An 18,573-nucleotide genomic window follows, 5' to 3' on the forward strand; every position below is an offset into this window, starting at 1 on the left:
GTCTTTTAAAGCTGGGGTATACGATTTCAAAGATTGTTCATTATTAATATCCTCGTTTAGATGCTGGTTATGGTTATATAGTACAATCCTAACAATATGAATAGAAAAAAGAACGAAAAAAATCCATTCACTCTATTGGCTGTACAGCCGCATAAAAGTTGACCAATGGCCAATGGTATGTTGTAAGTAACTGAAATAAGCACAAATGTTAGGGTATTCAAAACATGTCAAGGGCCCCCAAAAACCCCTAGAGGGTTAACCAAACTCTGACCGAGGATAACAAATTTGTACTGGTCTTCAGTGGTTCCTTGAATGGAGTGAAACTCACCAAATTGTTAGTTGTACGGAAAGATTCCATCTGGAACTCATTCCAACTTGGATTCAGGTGAGCAGCTCCATCCGGGTCACAGGGCACCATCTGTTTTGAAGTTTTTCTTCTAAAGTGTGAAACTCAGAAGCGAAGACCAGGAGATTTAGCTGTATCTTCAGCAAGATTCTTTATTGAGAAACACGAGCTGTTGGAAACTGTTAGTCCTCATCAAGTCAAGTCTAACTAAGGGAACTTTACATTGTAGTTTATTTACCCTCTGAAACTAAGCAAATGTAAATGAACACAAGAACAGGACGGTGCAGGACTTCTTGTACTGAGACAAGACTGAGCCTGAGAGTGTTTGGATCAGTGCCAACTAGTGGCAAAATACATGCACTGGTTAAAAGTAGTGATGATTTATTTTTAATGTTTTTTGAAACAAGTCCCTTCTTCTCACCAAGGCTGCATTACATAAAAATACAGTAGAACAGTAAAAATGTGAAATATTTACAATTTAAAATAACATTTTAAAGTTTTAATGTTTTCTATTTGGATTTACAATGTTATTTATTCCTGTGAGTCAAAGCTGAATAGCTAATGAACACCAACATGAAAGAGGACTGTCAACTCCAAGTCTAACTTTCCCTTGTCCTTGTAGATTAATTTAAGGGGCATTAAGATTCATCACCATTTAGCTGATTCATAAATTGGATTTTTATTTCCCAGTCAAAACTGCTATTCAGCCTAGTTGTGCTTTGTTGGCAGTGTTGTTGGAAGCCTTGCTGAGGAATGGTACGTCGGCAGGGAACAGCACTGCAAACTGCAGGAAGTCATCAAATGGAACACACCCTGGATCCCAAACCCAACATGAGACACAGAAACGGGACTCCACTGCAGATTTAACAAAAGGATTTACTGAGGAGCAAGCTGAAGGGGTACTAAGGCAAGTCATCTTGTGCATAAATTATTAGGGCGCAAGCACTGAAGGTGCCATGACCCTGTTGTTTTATTTATTATTTATTAATTTATTTATTTTTATTAAGATCTGGTTGCTTTTGGGACCTTTAACATGCTTAACGTCTCATGAAATTTTGCGCAGTCAGGCAAAAGGTATTACATGTTCAGGCCTGGGAAGAGAAGGTTAGGTTCTGCATCACCCACTTTTTTTGCGGTCCATAAACTAGGAGCATACACTTCACCAGCCACTTTATTAGGTATACATACCATGCTTCTATTGGGTTGGACACCCTTTACTACTTTACTGAAGTTGTCTTGATAAGTTAACCAGTTTAAGGACCTTTGATGAATGGAAAGACAAGGCTGCAATATGATGCTGAGCTAGAAGACATGCTGTCTTCTAGCTCAGCATCATATTCACGTCAGAATTTATCAGAATCAGCCATTAAATATATATATACTGTGTATATATACATATATATGAAGAGTTCAGATGCAAAAGCCTCTAAGTGCCATTTAAAATTTTCTTCTAGAATGATCATTTTTATCAAGCTTGTATATTTAAGTTCAGTGATTTCACTTAAATGGCAATGATAATTACCTATTAATTGTTAAGTGAAATTACTGAACTTAAATATACAAGTTTGATAAAAATCATAATTAAAGAACAAAATTTCAAATGGCATTTAGAGGCTTTTGCATCTGAACTCTTCATACATATATATATATATATATATATATATATATATATATATACTCACACACATACACACACACACACACACACACACATATATATATATATATATATATATATATATATATGAAGAGTTCAGATGCAAAAGCCTCTAAATGCCATCTGAAATTTTCTTCTAGAATTGTCATTTTTATCAAGCTTGTATATTTAAGTTCAGTAATTTCACTTAAATGGCTATTAATAGGTTGTCTTCATTGCCATTTAAGTGAAAATACTGAACTTAAATATACAAGCTTGATAAAAATGATCATTTTAGAAGAAAATTTCAAATGGCACTTAAAGGCTTTTGCATCTGAACTCTTCATATATATAAATATATATATATATATATATATATATATATTATACAGGGATTTACAGTCAAAGACCCAGAAGTGACAAGAATCAGATTTATAATAAATTAAAGAAAAGTTTTACTGAAGATAGTTACCAGTTTCAAGACTCAGAAGGAGTTTGTAAGCCGCCCTACTTAAAGTTGCAAAGATCACAGAAATTATACACTTCACCAAGTTCAAACTACATCCTTGATTCAGATCGAATGATTATCATTGGCCAGGGTTCTTGCGGATCCTTAAAAAGTCTTAAATTAGATTTTAAAATTTTAAGGCCATTAAAAGTCTTATAAAGTCTTATTTTTACTTATGAAAGGTCTTAAATTTTAGATGACACTTCGACTTAGCCATATCTAAATGTTTTCCAAATTAAAACCATCTAATTTGCGTATATATTATTTTTTTATTGACCTATTCTATCTTTGTGGATTTGCTTGTTCACGTGTCAATTCGCATCACGTTTGTGACAGAATAACACCTGTCTCCTGCACGCGAGAGAGGAGAGGAGCAGAGAAAGTTGGCAAATGTCAGTTCAATCGTAAGTTAATTTTTTGTGCGTAGGGCTGTGCAATGTGTATTGTCTATTATGATATTCTAAATGTTTTAACAATGTACGAGGCACTGTGAGCTGACATCGCATTTGTCTGTCTTGCTTTCACTGCGTGATGTGTGCAGTTACAGGCATAGACATGTATTTATTATGTCTATGGTTATAGGTATGTCCCAAAATTATTTTTTGCCTTATATTTATCATATTATGTTCTCATATTAGAATATCACATCAGTAAGAGAGTGCCGTTTTCTTGTGCGCAAGTGTGATATTTATGTTATACAATAGTTAAATTAAAAATAAATTAACATTGTGAGATGTTTTTTAGACATAACACATTATCAAAATTGTTTGTTTTCCCTTTATATATATATATATATATATATCTGTATTTATATGTATGTGTTTATATATATATACTGTATATATATTTATATTTATATGTGTATATATATGTATGTATGTATGTGTGTGTATATACATACTGTATATATATATATATATATATATATACTGTATATAGTACTGTGCAGAAGTCTTAGGCACACAAGTATTTTCACCTCAAAGAAATGGTTTTAAGCCAGTTATTTATATTTTGTTGTAGTGTCTCAGTAGGAAATATCAGTTTACATTTCCAGACGTTAATTGTGCCATTAATTGTAATAATCCAGTGAAATTTTTGAAAGCACAAGGATTCTGACAACAGCCAATGCTCCACACGGAGGTCGGATCTCACCATCATCGAGTGCATCTGAAATTATATGACGAAACAGAAGAAAACTACTTCCTACTTCCGCTAATTTCATTTCACTCCTGTAGTTCGTCTGAGATAGCAGGTTATCTTTCAGTTTTCCACCGGTCTGAAAACAGTCGGCCAATCAACGAACAGAGGGCGGGCTGAGAGCCGTGACGTAGACGCTAAGTGCCGAATTTTACATTGTAGGTTCGAAAACCGAAACGACCGCAGAAATGGAAAACAAGACACGAGATGCAATTCGCTCTGTTATGGAGAATATTCTGGGGTTTTTCAAACTGAAGCAAAAGTCGCTCTAGGCGAAAAACAATTTTGCTGCCCCAACGTATACCAGTGTAGCTTGCACAACGCGCATACACTTTGATTCTCTCATCAACACAGATGCAGCCATTTTTATTTTTGCAAATCATTATAACAAGGAAAAATATTAACACTTCAAGCTTAGACATTTAGGCTACCCAATTTTTGTAGGCGAAAATACTAGTGTGCCTAAGACTTCTGCACAGTACTGTATGTATGTATATATATATATATATTGGTGAGATATATATATAGGTTCGTGGATCTGAGTCGTGTGGCGATTTCGGTTTCATATTGCATATCGTTACAGCCCCAATGTTAAGTTCTACTTAGTTATTTTGGTGAAAGTAACTCAAAAGTAATACATGAGTAATGTAACGCATTACAATTCTGAGACAGTAATATTGTAAGGTAATGAATTACTTTTAAATAACAGTAACAAGTAATACCTAATGTAGTACAGTTTGGAAGTAACTTGCACAACACTGATCGCGACACACCTTCCAACTCCAGCGTTATTCTCCTTACCGTCCAGATCCAATGCTGCCTTATCTTTAAATTAGGCTATTAGTATTATTTGAAGTTAACATTATAAAATACGTAGACCTACACCACAAAACTAGTTGAGGATAAATTATTTAAAATTGGGGAAGTCCAGCATTATGGACATGACATTTGCAGTCAAAACTTGAAATAAAAATTCTCAGAAAATACATGTATTGAAACGTATATAGGCTACTTCCTTAAATGACTCCAGACATTAGACAAATATCAGTCTATGTTTTATTTTTAATATTAGGGAAAAGATACACATTCATGTGTGACAAAAAAAATAGGAGGCAAAATATATTTTTTGTAGTTCTGTTAATTACACTGCGCAAATCGGATGAGGAAGGGTTGGCTCTCCAGTCTCCATAGAACTTAAAATATTCATTTTATTTTAGTTTTCGTGTTCGCATTTATGAGGAAAAAACAATGTTACAGGCGCGACCGCTCTGAACTGGCACTAAAAGACTGCTTTAAAACTTTTACATAGTCTGTTGCCTTTAAGAAGTAAAAGCAGACAATACACTGTAATACAACTGTAATACAAGCCTCATTGAACATGTAACGAGTAAAATATTACTGAAAATTGATTAGTAATGCCTTACACTACTGCGTTACAGCAAAAAGTAATATGTTACTGTAATGTATTTCTTTTGTAATGCGTTACTCCCAACACTGTGTATATATATATATATATATATATATTATTTATAAATAATATATATATATATATATATATATATATATATATATATATATATATATATATATATATATATATATTATTTATAAATAAACCAATCAAATCATTTAAATCTTTTGCTTATTCGGTATGATGCCCATAGGGATTTCCTGAATTGACGTGCGTTGTCTACTTTTTCGGCGTAGAGATGCCCTCTGGTTTTCAGATAGAGCAGCATTTACTATCAGCTCTGCTGCACTGATATGCTGCACATAAAGTAATCACAGCCTTTGCCAAATCGCGTGCAGTTTCATTTCGATTAATCGTGCAGCCCTAGATTTCAGTACAATAAATAATCAGATTTTAGTTTTTCAAAGGAACAGTTTGTTTTATTTCTCCATATGTTTTTAGATAACTTGTATCAATATTAAATGGAAACCCTACTTCTACATTATTAAGCAAGTCACAGTTCTCATGCAATATGGGCAGGAAGAAAGATCTTTCTGAAGATAAGAAGCAACTTTCAGCAACAGTTTGTGGGTAACTTTCAGCACAAGAGAACTCGTTCAGATAAAGGCTTAAGGAAAGTTTCTGTCAACAAAATTAATTGTATTAAAAGGACAGTTATAAAAAATCCACTGTTGAGAAGCAAACATGTATTTGATATTCCTGGTCTCACTGGAGTCTCAAAAACCTCTCCATGCTGGCTGGCAGTTATGTGTAAAGTTGCATTTCAGCTACCTCTAACCAAAGCTCACAAATAAACATTTACTGTGGGTTTATAAATACATGAAGACTCACAGTTGCAACAGATTTGACATCCATGATACGAATCTCCCGTTCTACCTCATCTTAAGCAGCTCGAGTTCTTACCAGAACCAGTAAGTATGACCATATTAGCCCAGTTCTGTCAACCCTGCATTGGCTGCCTATTAAACATCGTATAAATTTTAAAATATTGCTGATTACTTACAAAGCACTAAATGGTTTAGCTCCGCAGTACTTGAGCGAGCTCTTAACGCATTATAGTCCTTCACGTCTATTGCGATCTCAAAACTCCGGCCAGTTGATAATACCTAGAATATCGAAATTGACTGCTGACGGTAGATCCTTTCCCTATTTAGCACCAAAACTCTGGGACAAAATTCCTAACATTGTCCGGGAAGCAGACACACTCTGTCAGTTCAAATCTAGACTAAAAACACATCTCTCTGGCCTATCATACATATAACACACTATAGACTTCCTAAATTCAAAACTAGGCTGCAGAGTTTTGATCAGCCGGAACCGGGAACACGTCCCGTGAATCCTGATGTACTTGGTACATCATAAGAAGGATGGCGTCTACTCTAATATTAGTTTCTCGGTTTATCCCGAGGGACCCTCTATGGTGGACCTGCACCTGGACCCATCCCAACTCATCCTTAGTGCCGGCCTCATCAAAACGACAGCCATCGGCACTGATCCTCAACATCCCCTCTCCAAACCGGCATGATTACTTCCAAACAGATGGAAATGGACAAATACTCTTAATGTTTCGATCCAATTTGTTTTGGAATCACTGTTCCTTCGTTGGCCAGAGGAGAACTGGCCCCCGACTGAGCCTGGGTTCTCCCAAGGTTTTTTTCTCCATTCAGTCACCTGATGGCGTTTTGGTTCCTTGCCACTGTTGCTCTATAGCTTAGTCAATCTATCTCTATGCAATAATGAGTGAAGTGAATGAGTGAGAGTAAAAATTTGTCTAAAACTAAACTCGTCCAGCCTGAAAAGTAAGGGTTTGGTGGCACTCTGAATGAGCCAAGTGGAAAAGGATTTGAGCAGCAGTGTGGACATTAAAAGTTGTAGCTAAAATGTGGAATGGAGTTTAATTTATTAGGGTATTCCGGCAAAATCCGTCAAAAAGTGAACAGGCATGTGGTTGGATGATTAGATATTTGTGTTAACGAGCAGTTAAACAGGTGTACCTAATAAAGTAAGTGGTGAGTTTTTGTTTTGTTTGTTTGTGTATTATGTAGCTTGGCAAAGCAGCACTTAATAGCTTGTTGTAAGTGTAAAAATAGTTAAATAGATTTAACATTTTAGATTTAGGCTAACATTTAAAAACTTTTGCTGGTAACACTGTCTTTTGATGGTCCCTTTTGAACATTATTTTGACTAAGTAACTTTGCAACTATGTGTCAACTAACTCTCATTAGAGTATTAATGTACTGTCTGCTTAATATCTGCTAACTCTTTATTATGATAGTCCTTCAGCATACACTCTACTGACTATAAGTAACTTTGCAACTACATTTGAAGTTATTCTAACCCTAACCCTACTTATTGACAAAGAGTTAGTGGACAATGTTAGGTGCAATGTTACTTATAGACAACAGAATGTGTCAAATGTACCATCAAAATAAAGTGAAACCCTGTTGCTTTTTGTTGTCTTTAGGATAAAGAAGTGTAAGAATTACTACGAGGTACTGGCTATCAGAAAAGATGCCAATGATGAGGAACTGAAAAAGGCCTACAGAAAACTGGCTTTGAAATTCCACCCTGACAAAAACCATGCACCAGGAGCAACCGAGGCCTTTAAAAGTAATGCTGTCCCTGATACATCATATCCAATTTTGTTCCAATACATTTTTACAAAATTGATGTACATTGATGTACAAAATATAAAACAAAAAATGCTGTTCTTGTTCTTCTCCAGAAATTGCAAATGCTTATGCAGTGCTCAGTAACCCAGAGAAGAAGAGGCAGTATGATGTTTGTGGAGGAGAGGAGCCTAGCAGCGCTCATGGAGGATTTGATTTCCACAGAGGCTTTGAGTCTGATATTACACCTGAAGATCTCTTTAACATGTTCTTTGGAGGCGGCTTCCCTTCATGTAAGCCATTTTTTTAAAGATCATGTAAAATCTGCAGATGTAGTTTATTTGTTTTTTCTCCATGCAGATGAATTTTTCTGCACAGCATTTACATTATAAATTCTGGTTAGTGTGAGGGACTGTATAGCATTAAGGTGTGGTGGGATATTTAAAAGTAGGCTAATTAATTATTAGGCCAGATTTTGATAAGCCTAACTAATTTTTGAACTGACACTATTAAAATTTAAATTGGCTTAGGCCTATATCATCTGTACACACACACACACACACACACACACACACAAAAAAAACTGTAAAATTCAACGAATCAGTGGGCCTAATTATATAAATAAAAATTTAGCTATATGCCTACATCAACCTGTTAAATTAAAAAGTAAATTAACTATTTGGCCACCAGACTTATTTCTAACTGAACTTTTGCACGTGGATGACAATTTAAATTGTCTCAAACTTGACAATTTTAAAAAAAATGTCTAAAAAAAATTGCTTTCATTATCTAGCCCAGGGGTTCTCAACTCCAGTCCTGGCGACCCACTGCTCTGCATATTATGTATCCCTGCGTCCCAATTCGCATACTATCCGTCCTAAATAGTATTTGAAAATAGAATTAGTACGTCCCAAATCGTAGTATGTTGAAATGAGTGTTTCAAAGATACCCGGATGGTCTACTTTTTCCGGTCAGAATCCGAAGTGTAGATCGATGCACACTCTAACGGCTGATATTGCCCACAAACCATTGCGCGTTGGACGAGTTGAACTACAAACACGAGTAAAAAGTGTTAAAAAACTACAGACACGTAGTCGATACGGAGGACGCGCGAGTCCCCGCGGTTGTGTAGAGAGGTTTAGATAAAGAGCTTTGAGTGATTAATTATCAGTATCTAACCTGACGAAAATGAATTTATTCAATGTTGTCCACATTATACTGCATTTGCAGCAGCATTGTGAACTTTTGTAAAGACATGTTTAGCCATTACGTTTTAAATGCATCAAACACGAGGAGAGCATGAAAGACCCACAACTGGCAGATGAACGTGCTCTCCGAAACGGTAGGAAATAAAATTAGATAGAATGGAGGATTTTAACTGTGACAAGATGATTGACAGGGCAGTTTACGGTGACAGGATGCACGGAGCACGCAACAGAGCTGTCCGTTAAAGATGACGTGACAGTATGTCCCAAAGCTTGCCTACTCTTTTGCTACACACTCAAAAGTATGTACTTTTTCATCACAAAAAGAGTACATACTTTTAGGGCGTAGTATAAGTAAGCGAATTGGGACGCAGCATATGTCTCCCTTATTTAACACACCTGATTAAGATCCTCAGTTCGTTAGGATAGACAAAGGGGCCGTTTACACCTGGCCACTTCATGCGTTTTCTGTAATCGGATAGCTATCCGATCATGAAAAGACCAGGTGTAAATGCCCCCCGAAACGCTTTTGAGACAGATTTGAATCCGATCGCTCAAACCACTTTAGGAGGTGGTCTGGGCCGCAATACAGACGAAACTGGACAAGTGTAAATGCATCTGGTTCTTGAAACCATATATGTAAATGTTACTACTCCCAAAAATGCTAAAAAATAAACGCGTGACAGCGTGTTACAGGCTATATGTCATGCTATTTTAATCAGATATGACGACGCTACTGCGACGCGCATCACCTCAGATAAGCAGCTGAACGCCTATCAAGCCAACGGACTGCATTCTATCACAAATCAAAGTGAAAGTAAGTCGCAGACGATTAACACTACCATCTTCATTAAAAGTAAAGAAACAAAATGATCTTACCAGTTCTGTTGCCACTCTTTCTTATCACCATCTTTGCTGATTTTGAAATTAGCCGATGATCAATAAAATGCAGCTCATATCCCCAGATAGCAGACTGACATTGAATCAACGTGGAAATATGACATCGAAACAACGTTGATCTGATATTTTTTTGCTCATCGAATTAACGTTGAACCAACGTCAGATGCGTCACTCTTTCAAAACTAACGGAAAATCAACTTGAAATCAACGCGTTGTTTCAACGTTATGAAAGCAAACCAATTTTCGATTTCATTTAGCTTTGAAGAATGCCGCGTCTGACGTTGGTTCAACGTTAATTCGATGAGCAAATCAACGTTGTTTCAATGTCATGAGAGACGTCGTTTCCACGTTGATTCAATGTCAGTTTGTCTGTTGCTTTCGGTGACGTGCACTTCATTAAATCCGCATATAGCGCGGGAATTGAAGATCGGATTTAGCTATCCGTTTTGCAAAAACACATTTATGTGACCAGGTGTAAATGGAATCATTTTGATAAATCAGATAGCTATCTGATCTGAGGTGTAAACAGCCCCATAGAGTCTATCCTAACGAGCTGAGGATCTGAATCAGGTGTGTTAAATAAAGGAGACATACACAACATGCAGAGCAGTGGGTCGCGAGGACTGGAGTTGAGAACCCCTGATCTAGCCTACAGTTCTTTTGAGTTCACCTTCACGAACACAAGTTTGGACAATGTCTGAGGCTTCAGACACATGCGGTGGTTTCTTGAAAGCAGGGCAACAGCGTTCGTGGTTTGACTTATCGAGACTATTTTTTAAGATGGCTCCTGTCTGTCTACACGAAGTGAACTGTCTTCATAAAGTATCTTCTTATTAAACGGTCTGTACACTTACAAAGTTTTCAATGCTTCGTTTTGCATGTATGGAGCCTCATTATGTTACAGCGTTAGTGTGGGGCTATTTTGAGCCTTGTTAGTGGTATAAACTAGCGATTTCTTTTTACTTAGTCAATGCCCCCATTACTAGCATTATACGCTAAACAGTTTTTAGAGATAAAACTCTTTACATTCGATTATCATGAAAACAAATCTCAGAGAACGGTTGACTATGTACCAATGTTTTATTACATACACGCTTTCAGCAGTGACAACATAAACAAACGGTAAACGGGCCCAAACTTAACTTCGGGCAGACTTGCGCAGACAATCCATAACAAGTAAATAACCATAGTAGCTGGTATTTCTTGCCAGTCAAAGAAAATAAATGTTACCTGGCCAAACTAAAATGTGACACTACCAGACCCGTTGAACAAAAATTGGAGACAAGATATTTTTCTACTGACGTGTCTGATTTACCGCAGTGTTAAAAAAACTGTGGCGAGCGCAACGGCTGGGTTTGATAAGGTTAACATAGCTCTCCTTATTAGCTAGGCTTCTTACATGCTTGCTAACCTTTTTTTAAGGTGGGTCTCCACATTGACAGCATGTTGGATGGATCTGAGCAGCGCTGTTTATGATAGTAACCATTCAATACACAGATTGGTCCGCTTTCAATGTGTTTGCGAGAGAGAGAGAGAGAGAGAGAGAGAGGGAGAGAGCGTGCGAATATGCGCTGCACGCAACTCTGCAGTCAATTACAACTTTTCCCATCTTAAATTGTTAAAAACACAGAAATCAATATGTGGCGGTCAGCGCTGATATTGTGGTGGGCTGCCACTAATAAATGTATGGGAAACACTGTACCGGTTATCACTCAGATAAACATAGCTAGGCTATTTTAATACCGCCGTCTCTCTCATAGGAAACCTTGACATTTTTATTTTTAAAAAAGTGCGTTTGCTCCCAAGGTCAGGTTGCACCCCACAGCTCAACAACCTGCTCATCACCTTAACTTTCACTGCATTTGTAGTCAATGCCATATTATCCAGTAAACACTAATAAACAAACAGAACAGAAGTTAACTTTGGGCCAGCTCATAGCAACGCGTCTGATGAAAGCGTCTATACCATAGACTGTAAAAAAAAGTTGGACGACGCCCCTTCGCTCTTTTCCATCGGAGAGAACTGAAGCCGCCAGTGTCTCGATATGACGCTGACATCTTGTAACTTGAGTCTGCGCACTTGCGTGTTTCGGGACCAGTCATTCGCAGTCGTGAGCAGGAAGTAAAGCCGTGAAATCAAGGCATCCTCATTCTCGCTGAATCAAACGCAAGCACATGCCCCGCACTTTCATTAAGTGTCCTCTGTCTGCTTCGTTCTTCTCCAATGATGTCTGCTGATTGCAGAACCTCATTAAAATAAGGTAAATACAACTACTAACCACATTATCAACATTATTAAAAAAAGTCCGCTGGTGCTTCAGTGACTACCTCGCACAGAGTACCTGTCAATCATGATGTCAGAGCACCGTTTTTCATCACATAACTAACTAAAAACAAATTTATTTTAAAACGAACACTTGAAATTACATCAACATGATAGAAACTACAGTAAATAACAGAAACTATCCGTGGAAAAAGGATATGTGAAGTGTAATTTAATTGTTTAGTTGGTCTCGCGTCCCATTGAATAACAGGGGGAGGCGGGGGTTATGAGCTATACTAGGACCGGTCACACTTCTTTTCGACAAAACGGGGATTACGTTTTTGCACGTCGTGCAGAATAACCCTAAAGGCACCAAGGTGGCGGTGCCACCGGCTTTATATATATATATATAGCTGAATGGCCAGCGGTACCGCCATCCCGATGGTTGCGGTGCCACCGGCTTGGGCCCGCAAAAGCTGCTCGCAGCTGTATTTTTTTTTTATTTGTCATTTTTCTTTATAATGAAGATGTCTGTATTAAGTAGATTGTGTTTAACACAAAAAGCGTCCACCTCTCATGCCACCATCTTGGCCCCCTGGAAATCTTTTCTAATATTAATGCTCTTGATAAAGCTCTTGCCTGATCATAAACCAATGTTTTCCAGTGATATTCCCTGACCTTTTCTCTTTTGTAATGTCTGTCAGCCATCTTTCTTTCTTAAAATCTCCCTCTTGCACACTTTCTCTCTGCCCCCTACTGCTGATTGGATATAAGTGTGTTGTGGTGCTCAGTCCGATCTACTTTTTAACAGCGGTTCTCAGAAATCACTTACTGCCCTTTAAATATGTCAGGTCTGGTTAGGTGTGTAGAAAGCTGAATATGTGATTTTGTGCTTTTTTTTTTTCAGCAAATGCACATGAATTTGCTAATGACCGAACATACAGTCACCATACGGACCAAACCAGAGGAGAGAGAACGGAGGAGAGAGGAGAGGTATGAGCATCTTTTTTTTTCTGTCTTTCTCAGTAATATTAGAGACTTGGTAATATCTAGCTAGTTTTTAACTCGGTAGCTACTAGTTAGTTTTTAACTAACTCTGTTAGGTTGTAAGCTCTCGGTAAAGTAATGCATAGTCGCATAATACAACATTTACCCTCAGTGATCCAATAGCAGCCTTCAAATACATGAGCAGAAATGGTTGAAATGCTGTGAATTTCCGTTTATCCTTATGTCTAACTTCTTTTGCAAATAACTGAAAGCAAGTTTCCATTACGATACTAAACATAAATAACATAAGTATTTTTGTATGTAAATAACAATCAGAAATGGTTTTTAACCCTTGTGCATCCTTGTGGACATTTTTGTCCTTTTCAGTTTTGTTTTTTTTGATCACTTTGCCTGTGTTAAAGCTAACTGCAAAAAACTTGCCACAGGTGTGTATTTTTATTGGAATTTTACTATTTCACCATCATTTTCTTTAAAAACAATTTTTTTCATTAGGTACAAAAAATACTCCCTCTCAGCACCTTTTGGACAAAAATGTCCCCATTGAAACCCATTAAAACTGCCATTTTTAATCCCCGGTTCAGTTAACTATAAAATTATGCAATCTTTGTTAAGAGGCTTTCATTCTGATGGCAAGGCTTCAAAATTTAATTTTTTACTATTTTTTATCAGATGGTGTCATTTTTTTTTAAGTTTGGCCAATAAAACAAATATCGCTTTTTTCCTGTTTTCTGGTTCGGCATATTATAGAGCCAACTGGATAAATTATGCAACAATATTTGTGTGGGTGTGTTGGTATGGATGTCAGAGTGTGGTTAGTATGTGTGTTATAAAAAAATACGTGTGTGTGTGCGCATGAGTGTGTTTGTAAAACTGAGAGAGAAAAACTGCAAATAACAAATCCAATCACTGTGAGCTCCAGTGGGGTTTTGCTGGCACCCAATGGGGAAAATGTGTCACTACGCCCAAACAAACTGTTACTCTAATAGACCTTTCTCACAACTTCCGTATTTGTGACCGGAAATACGCAATTGTCGTGGTAATCTTCTTCCGCTCCATTCATAACAGATAGCGCCGAAGGCAACTAGTGAGAGTTGTTGCGTACCGATCTTTTTTGTTATTCCCAAAAGCAGCCATACCTGTCGTTTTCATTCCTTCCCTCGTCAGTTCCCTGTCGATGAAGTTCGACGGAAATGGATTCAGGCAATCTGGCGGGATGTTATTGATCCTGTGATCTTCTGTACTTCTCATGTCACCATTCACTAATAAGCCGTCATTGTTTGTTTATTTTTTATGTTTTATGATTTGCGTATTTTTGAAGTAACGTTAGTTCATGTTCAACTTTATTAAGATTGTATCCAGCGGAATAAGCACATAAAATATACACCACAATATAAAACAAGATAAATAACACACAACAGTGGGCTACATATAAATTTAAAATATTAATATATACCATTCTGAGTATTTAACAATCTGAGTGTACAAGGAATAAATTAATATTTGTATAATTTTTCTTCTTCTTTGATCGTTCTATAGCAACAGCAGTGCAAAAAATTCAGGATAACTGTTGAATAAAACTGACAAACTTCTTTCTGGTATTCTCATCAAAATGTAGTTTATTGTAAATAGGCATAATACTCCCTAAATATGAATAACTTTCCACACACTCCACCTTCTTACCTTTAATTAACGTATATTGGGAAGAATGAGCTTCAGTTCTAAAATCAATATCATATTTTTGGCCTTAGATAAATCAGCTGCAGACAAGCATCACCACAGCATTTTACAAAGTCATCAACAACTGGACCATGACAAGTTTAAATTTTTTCGAAGTTTTGAAGACTCTCTGATCAATTTTCTCCTCCCAGAGTAGGTTTTTCTGATGTGTTAACAGTTGACGGGAACTCCGTTTCCACAACGATTACGTATTTCCGGTTTTTGTGAAAAAGGTCTATTTTTTGAGATATCATCCTCAAATTTGGAACACAACCTATTTAGATATATGGCTTTGATTTTATTGTAGTTTTGAGTTCAACCTGATTTAAAAAATATATATTTTATATAAAATATTATTTTATAAATAATTTTCATAAACTTATACCTATATAACTTTTTTTTATTTACTTATTATTTTTTTACTTCAGCAATAATCTGCAAAGGGTCTTCTTTAAAATGATACAAAACTTAAGTCTGTGCTCCAAAGCGTCACATTTTTATGACAGTTTTTTGACATGGACATTTTTGTCCTCTTTTTACCTATGTGTAACTTTTTTTAATTGATGCACAAGGGTTAAATTAATAAGGATCAATAAATTAAACTGATACTAATAAATGTATAAATGTTCTTTCTCTTAAAATTTAAGCGAGTGTAAATGTCAGCATTAACATTCAGTCATGTGAAAAAGAAAATAAACCCTATTTGAATTCTATGGTTTCAATTATCAAGACATAAAACAGAATAACCTGATCCTTAGCAGGTCTTAAAATACAAACTCTGATGAACAACACCAAAGGCCATATTACACAGTGTCATTTTTTAACAAAAATAAACCAAATGGAGAAGCCATGTGTGAAAAACTAAGTACACCCCATGATTCAATGGCTTGTATAACCACTTTTAGCAGTTTTCTGTATGACTATCTCACATTGTCAAAGCTGCCAACTTTTGAGTTTAGCTTGGCGTGAGACGGGGGTATATATATGCCGCACGCGCACGACGGCATATATATATATATTATTAACTGTTGGAAAACTCAAATTGTTTGTAGAATTTGTCAAATTGTCATTTTTTTACCTGGTTGCGCTTTCCCATACTGTTTACTTATGTAAGCAAAGGCAGCTGGAACATTACATTACATTACATATAGTATTATAAATTCAGACGTTTGTGATATATAAAAAAATAAAACGCGAGAGACCGAGTGTGTCCGAGCATTATATAGTTGTTTGTTTATAAATAAATTACAAATTTCAGCATTAGAATAATCTCTGTAGCCTGTATCATCTGCAATGTTTTAATTAAAGGGGTCATGAACTGGCTTTTTAAATTTTATTATATTGTTGTCTGAGGAGAAATTATGACGTTCGCTTGATTTTTGCATTCAAAAACATCGAAATGAATAAGTAATAAGCTATTTTCTACCCTAGTTTTCAGCCCAGCTCAGAAACACTCAATTCTTAGTGGCCTTCTCGCACTGAACACCTGGAAGTAAATGGCCACTGCTGTGAGTGGATAACAGTTTTGCATTATAATGAGTTTGAACTCACCTTGTCGGTGTACGTGGGGAAAACTCTTTTGAAAAGTCCAATGTTGTAAAATGGCAACCGGAATAATTCGCCCATACATGTTTGACCCAGAGTCTGTGTGTTGCACAATTCCTGCCAGATCCAATATAGAAGGCACAGCACCACTTCTTACTTAATTGGTCTGCAAATCCAGTCTTGTTTACAATCCTCAGTGAAATGAAGCAAACAGATGGTTTTACCTCATCTGCTGGAACGTCATTAAATTAAAAATAAAGTTTTGCATTCCTATTGGAATCCAGCTTATGCAGCAACTGTCTACTTCCACAAACAGGCACTGCACAATATTTTGTATTCCTCGTTAGCTCGATCCGGTTTGTCATCACGAGGTAGGCTATGTTATTTAGCTATGCGTGTAATGTGCAAATCGGTGGGCGGGGCTAAACCGTCTGTGTTGAAGTAGGAGTTGATCTTCTTCTGCGGGGGTGGTGTTTTAACCCCTTTGACGTCATAGTTCCCCACATTTAAAAACGAGTCGTTTGCCGGGGCTGGTGTCAATAAAAGCTTTTATTGGGCTAACAAGGACGTTTTCAGTTCTGAAACTTACAGGATATTCTTATTACATGATGACCTCTTAGATGTCAAAAGCTTAAGGAATATTTGATTTCTCAATTGATCACTCCTTTAATTAATTGGTTATACAAATAAAATCTAAAAAAATAACCTGCAGGGGAACGTTCTGGGAATTTGGGTTCTCGGAGCACTTCTTGTTAAACTGTTTATCATTTTAATGTTCAAGTTTAAATCAAGTTTAAATGTTAAATCATCAATCTGGTGTAATTCAGTGTGCAAATTGAACAAAGAAAAATTCAAACCTCTTTTAGTTACAGTGCCTGTCTACATTACACTATTACATAATAGGCTAAATTGTAAAACAAATGCAATAAAAAATAAAATAAACTTTCATAATTGGTTTTGCACAAATTTCTATACTTGTAAGTAAGCTATATACTTGAAAGCAACTCAGCGCCGCCAATTAAGCAAAACAAAACGAATGAGCTGCCGATGCACGAGTTTTATTGGCCGTTAAGACAAAAAATAAATAAAAGTAGGCTATGAGATGTATCGGCCCAAAAAGCACGTCGGTCACCGGAAATCTCAAGGAGGCTACACTGGGAAGTAGGCATTTATTGCGTTTGTTTGAGACTTTAAGGGCTGAGATGAGAAGGCTTAACTTACCTTCATACTGGGCTTTCTTTTTATTTTGTTGCTTTCTCTGTGTTCGTCCCATGTGGACCAAGGTTTATACCGCTTCCGATTAACGTGCCAGCAGCTGAGCACTTGCCAAAAATCGACAATAATCATCAATTCAATCTAATAATCAGTAATTAAGTAAGTAATTCAACGTGTGGCTGAGGGGCGCCTTAGGATGATAATGTTTAATAAACATTTTTTTTCCTCTTCTCATTCTAACTCTGATATCTCAATTAATTGGGAGTATGTGAAGTAGGTCAAGGATGACACTAGAGCGCACGCCCGCGGCACCCCCAACACATTTGGCGCTCTAGGCAACCACCTAGTTTGCCTATAGCGGAGTGATAACAGAACGCTTACAGTGCAGAGAGGAACGTGCTTTGACTCCAGTCCTGGCTTTGCGTCCACGCCGTTAGGAGCTCAACATCTGTCTCGCATGCAAGCTCGCTCTAGATTAGAGGATATTTTAACTATAGATAACTATAGATAAACTATAGATAACTATAGATGAACTCATCTTTCAGGTATTTTACCAACAGGCTTGACACTTTAGCGTGAGAAATCGGGGGTGTGGCGTGAGAGCGTGAGAATTGGCTTCTCCTGGAAACCCTTCCAAACAAGCCATAATTGTTCAGTCTTTTTCTAATTGTAATGTCATTAACTTTTAACCTTTTTGTTTTGTTTTGTTTTTTGCAATTTCTCAGAGTATCAATCAAAACATAATGTTTGTTTCTTAGTGGAAAAAACAACAACGTTTGGTAGAGCTGATCAAGGATAGTACTGATTGGTTAATTAATTTGAACATACTCAACTGAGCAAGCCAAAGGCAACAGTGGCAAGGAACCGAAAAACTCCAAGTGGCCTAATGGGGTCCTAAAACTCAGGTGACCCAATGGCGAGGAAAAAAAAAAAAACCTTGGGAGAACACAGGCTC

General features: G+C 36.7%; 1 protein-coding gene across 1 annotated transcript in view; it reads left to right on the top strand.

The window, feature by feature from the left end:
• Positions 1-18,573, top strand: part of dnajb14 (DnaJ heat shock protein family (Hsp40) member B14) — an 89,573-nt gene that overhangs the window by 41,153 nt on the left and 29,847 nt on the right. The window contains exons 2-5 of the mRNA XM_039694669.2: positions 1,076-1,253; positions 7,623-7,768; positions 7,884-8,060; positions 13,042-13,127. Coding sequence (XP_039550603.2) covers positions 1,076-1,253; positions 7,623-7,768; positions 7,884-8,060; positions 13,042-13,127 — 587 coding nt within the window. The remainder of the gene's footprint in view (positions 1-1,075; positions 1,254-7,622; positions 7,769-7,883; positions 8,061-13,041; positions 13,128-18,573) is intronic.

This window comes from Pimephales promelas, chromosome 6 (assembly GCF_988280905.1).
Source record: "Pimephales promelas chromosome 6, fPimPro1.hap1.1, whole genome shotgun sequence".
In the NCBI taxonomy this organism is placed as follows: Eukaryota; Metazoa; Chordata; class Actinopteri; order Cypriniformes; family Leuciscidae; genus Pimephales; species Pimephales promelas.